Here is a 5072-nt window from a genome sequence, read left to right as displayed (position 1 = left end):
ATGATATAATAAAAAATAAAATAAAATAAAATATACTGCTACTATGCACTATGAATATGCCTATTTTTCCCATTTGATAACATAATAATCTATCTGCCCTTGCCAAACTCTAATAAATGTATAAGTCTGTCACAGGGATCCTGCTATATCACCTGGAGGCAGAGAGGAAAACTTGCAGTTTATAAAGTCTGTTCTGTCTTGTTTAAATAAAAACGATGGCCAGGCAAGGTGGCTCACACATGTAATCCTAGCACTCTGGAAGGCTGAGTTTGGTGGATCACTTGAGGTCAGGAATAGGAGGTCAACCTAAGGAAGAGTGAGACCTTATCTGTACTAAAAATAGAAAAAACTAGCTGGGCATCATGGCAGGTGCCTATAGTGCCAGCTACTTGGGGGGCTGAGACAAGAGGATGACTTGTGCCCAAGAGTTCAAGGTTGCTGTGAGCTATGATACTACAGTACTCTACCAAAGTGACAGAGTCTCACTCTGTCTCAAAAAAAGAAGAAAAAAGGAAAAAAAAAAAAAGGAAAAACGAAACCCACATTTAGTGATCTAGTTTAAAATGAAAATGTATTTTTAAAAGAATTTTTCATTTTACTTATTCATAATCCCCAAATATGCAAATAAGAGTTTCTCTAATATTTTATCATAAAAATATATCTCTCAAGCCCCCACCTCTAAGATTTGACCAGTAAGAATAACTTCAATCACCAAAAATCTCATAAAAATTATTTTTTATCTTGAACTCATTTCTACCACTAAATATACAGAACAGTGTCCATTTCTGAGCCAAATTGTTTAGATGTAATATTTAGAATATTATGGCATTATTATGTACTATTTGTATATATTTTCACCCTTATTACCTACTAATCTCTGTAACAATCCTTTAAGGCAGGTATTTTTAGACTTACAAAATTTTAGACATAAAATTCTAGACTTCATAGCCAACCTGTATAATAGATAATGAACCTGCCTTTCAGAAAGATGAAGTAATCTATTAAAGACCCAACAGCTGCTACGTAATAAAAATGAGACAGGAGAGGTCTTTTTTCCCCTTCAGTCATTATGCTACACCTACTTAAGAGCCAGAAGTCAAGCTTTCTCATGTGAAACTGTTAAAAACCCCCTCCACACTCCAGGAATATGTGTAACATAAAAATAATGAAATTATATTTAAGGTTATGTTTAAATTTTTCTAGTCATTTCCTTGAGTTTTGTATAAGCTTTATCATAGATAAAATAAGCTTACTATTACTGATGCACAGTTTAGGTTTTGAGATCAATTAGGCTTCCAAAAAGTCACTATTAAAATTTAAGAATAAATTCATGTTTACAATCTACATACTTCCAAAAAGTCACTATTATAATTTAAGAATAGATGTTTACAATCTACATACCTGATTCTCCATTTCAGGCAAAACAGTACTATTCATCTGTTCTCCTTTTTTACCTTTCAACAACCGGTTGAGGTCCTGATAAATGTCCTTTGTGGAAAAGTCAGCTTTCTTTCTTTCTGTTATCAGAATTCCTCCCCTCTGAATAACCTATTTTACAAGAAATAGTTCAAACTGCTATGATAAAAGGAATGAGAAAAGCAATGAAGAAAATTTTAACACTTGTAAATACAAAGTGACAAGAACTTAACAGATTATTAACCCGTACTAAATGGTTACACAGTGTGCAAAACATTGGTAACCTATATGTATAAATACATTTTGGCAGTACCTGTGGCTCTGTGGGTAGGGCGCTGGCCCCATATACCAAGAGTGGTGGGTTCAAACCTGGCCCTGGCCAAACTGTAACAAAAAAACAGCCAGGTGTTGTGGCAGGTGCCTATAGTCCCAGCTACTCTGGAGGCTGGGGCAAAAGAATCACCTAAGCCCAGGAGTTGGAGGTTGCTGTGAGCTATGATGCTACAGCACTCTACCGAGGGCCATAAGGTGAGACACTTGTCTCTAAAAAAAAAATAAATAAATAGTAAAAATCTATAAAATTGATTTTTATTAAAATATAATATTACATAATATATTACACTTGTAATCTTAGCATTCTGAAAGACCAAGGCAGGTGGATAGCCTGAGCTCAGGTATTCTAGACCAGTCTGAACATGAGCAAGACCCCATCTTTACTAAAAACAGAAAAACTAGCCAGCTAGTTGGGAGGCTAAGCCCAGAGGATCACTCAAACCCAAGAGTTTGAGGTTGCTGTGAGCTATGACGCCATGACACTCAAACCAATGCCACAGAGTAAGACTCTGTCTCAGTCAACAACAACAAAAACTCATAATAGGATATGACTTGTGGGACCAGGTACAGTAAGTGGCTCATGTCTGTGGTCCATGCACTCTGGGGGGCCAGGGCAGGAGGACTGCTTGAGTAATCCTCTTGAGTTCAAAACCAGACTCAGCAAGAGTGAGACCTGTCTCTACCAAAAGTAGAAAAAATACTGGGCACTGTGATGCACACCTGTAGTCCCAGCTACTCCAGAGGCTGAGGCAGGAAGATAGCTTAAACCCAGGAGTTAAAGGTTGCAGTAAGCTATGATGATACCACTGCACTCTACCTAGGTGACAGAGTGAGATTCTGCCTCAAAACAAAAATAAGAAAATTAAACTAAAAAAATTAAAAGAATTTCACTTGTGGAAATTTGCTGAGACACTGTCCATGCTAAAAATGACAATCATACATTTGCACAGCATGTTCATGGTATGTGAGGCCCACAAAAAGAAAGAATCCTTGGTAGATACAACTTCCTTTAAGAAACATCTAAATAGGCTTGGCGCCTATGGCTCAAGTGGCTAAGATGCCAGCCACATACACCTAAAGGTGGCAGGTTCGAATCCAGCCCAGGCCCGCCAAACAACAATGATGGCTGCAACCAAAAAAATAGCGGGGTATTGTGGCAGGTGCCTGTGGTCCCAGCTACTTGGGAGGCTGAGGCAGGAGACTCGCTTGAGCCCAGGAGTTAGAGGTTGCTGTGAGCTGTGATGCCACGGCACTTTACCCAGGGGGACAGCTTGAGGCTCTGTCTCAAAAAAAAAAAAAAGAAAAAAGAAATATCTAAATAATAAATCATATACCCTATATAATCAGTAAAATAAGAGAGTATATAGTTCCATTCAAGCTATCAAAAAATAACCCAAAAGAACTGCATCTTATTTGATAAATCATATAGTAATATTTGCAATAGTAATTATTCTTCTGGAACAAAGTAAGATAAGGAAGGAGAGAGGCTGGGAGAGAGGGAAGGAGAGGAGACAAGATGAGAAAATAAAATATGAGAAACAGCTTGCTCTGATGTCTAATTAAACACACAAAGTTTCCATCTCAAAGGAGAGAAAGGAGAGAGGATGGAAAGAGGGAAGGAGATGTGAAAACAAAATATGAGAAACAGCTTGCTCTGATGTCTAATTAAACACACAAAGTTTTCATCTCAAAGGAGAGAAAGGAGAAAGGATGGAGAGAGGGAAGGAGAGGAGACAAGATCTGAGATAAAATATGAGAAACAGCTTGCTATGATGTCTAATTAAAGACACAAATTTTCCATCTCAGATTAAACATTATTTTGTTCCTCAAAATGAAACATTAATTAGATACAAAAAATTTGACTTTTGAATTAATTTATTTCTTAAATAAAAGAGTATCATTTTAATTAAAGAGCTTTTCCTAGGTTCAGACTCTTTATCCTTAGAGCTGTCTCTTAGAGCTCTTACCTGTCTTAGTTTCCCCATCTCTCCAGCTGTCTCTCCTCCTGGTAAAACACATTCCTTTGGTCCAATCTGAATCAGGAGTGCCTCAAGATTGGAGAACTGATCGTTGTCAGGGAACTCACACAGTCCTAGCTTCCTCTGTATAGAATCAACATACCCAACTCCAACCTGCCTCTGGCCATCGACTGTGGATATTTTAACACCCACAACACCAATGGAAGCAGACATATCATTGTTACCAAAGAGAATGTCTTCAAATTGAGATAGATTGCCGGGAGAAGCCTAAACAAAAAATAAAATTTTTTAAGAAACTTAACATACTTTGAAATTTCACTAGCAAACAAGAATTACCCAAACTTGATGAATTTTATTAACTTTTCCTTACAAAAAAAAATTCTGATTATTATTACATTTTCTATAAAATATTCTTCCTGTTTCCAAATATTCTCAGAACACTTGGGCACATCTAAAAATAATAGTATCAAAAGTGATTTTCAGTCTGAAGTTTGGCAGCTGTGTTTATACACACACAATCATTAAAGTACCCAAACTGGTAATCCTGTTAGTGCTGTGCTTAAATTTCTATATTCTCGACTACCTAATGGTTGCTCATATCAGTATTTTCACTAAGTAGATACACCACATAGGAGAATAGTACTATTAGCTTAAATATTGAACTGGGAAAGATACCTCTAAGTCAATAAACACATTTATTTATAAAATGTAGAAATTGTTCTAGATCATGATTTCCAAATAAAAGGCCCCTGGCCTATTTTCAATACAAGTTGAGTATCTCTAATTAAAAAATTCAAAATGCTCCAAAATCTAAAATTTTTTGCACAGAAATATGGTGGCACAAGTGGAAAATTCCAAATATTAAGTACTTAATACAAACTTTATTTCATGTACCAAATTATTTAAATATTGTATAAAATTACCTTCAGGCTATGTACATAAGGTATATATGAAACAAATGAATTCCATGTTGTTTGGGAGGCCTGGGCTGGATTTGAACCGACCAGCTCTGGTGTATGTGGCTGGTACCCTAACCACTGAGCTATAGGCGCCGAGCCAGATCTGAACTTCTTAAAATGTCAGGATGAAGATATCATCTTTTTAACCTGGTAAAGATACACATCTTAAGATTTTTCCCCTGACCTAAAGGGTTGGAGTTTAAAAAAAAAATTCACCTTGAAGAATTCTGATATGACATTAAGGGAGGTATAGGGAGGTATGATCAGGTGATCATCCTGGTAACCATCTGAATTTGTGATTCCATATTTTGTTTTGTTACTTATTCAGTTCTGTTAAGAATGGGATAGAAGGCTCGGCACCTGTGGCTCAAGTGGCTAAGGCGCC

At 36.6% G+C, this 5072-nt stretch overlaps 1 protein-coding gene across 1 annotated transcript in view; it reads right to left on the bottom strand.

The window, feature by feature from the left end:
- Nucleotides 1-5072, bottom strand: part of MSH2 (mutS homolog 2) — a 92798-nt gene that overhangs the window by 64320 nt on the left and 23406 nt on the right. The window contains exons 3-4 of the mRNA XM_023512063.1: nucleotides 3717-3995; nucleotides 1402-1548 (exon numbers count right to left, since the gene is read on the bottom strand). Of these exons, the coding sequence (XP_023367831.1) occupies nucleotides 1402-1548; nucleotides 3717-3995 (426 nt within the window). The remainder of the gene's footprint in view (nucleotides 1-1401; nucleotides 1549-3716; nucleotides 3996-5072) is intronic.

The sequence above is a fragment of the Otolemur garnettii genome, unplaced genomic scaffold, assembly GCF_000181295.1.
Source record: "Otolemur garnettii isolate 467f Iridium unplaced genomic scaffold, OtoGar3 scaffold00024, whole genome shotgun sequence".
Lineage (NCBI taxonomy): Eukaryota > Metazoa > Chordata > Mammalia > Primates > Galagidae > Otolemur > Otolemur garnettii.
This window is presented reverse-complemented; position numbering and strand designations above follow the sequence as displayed.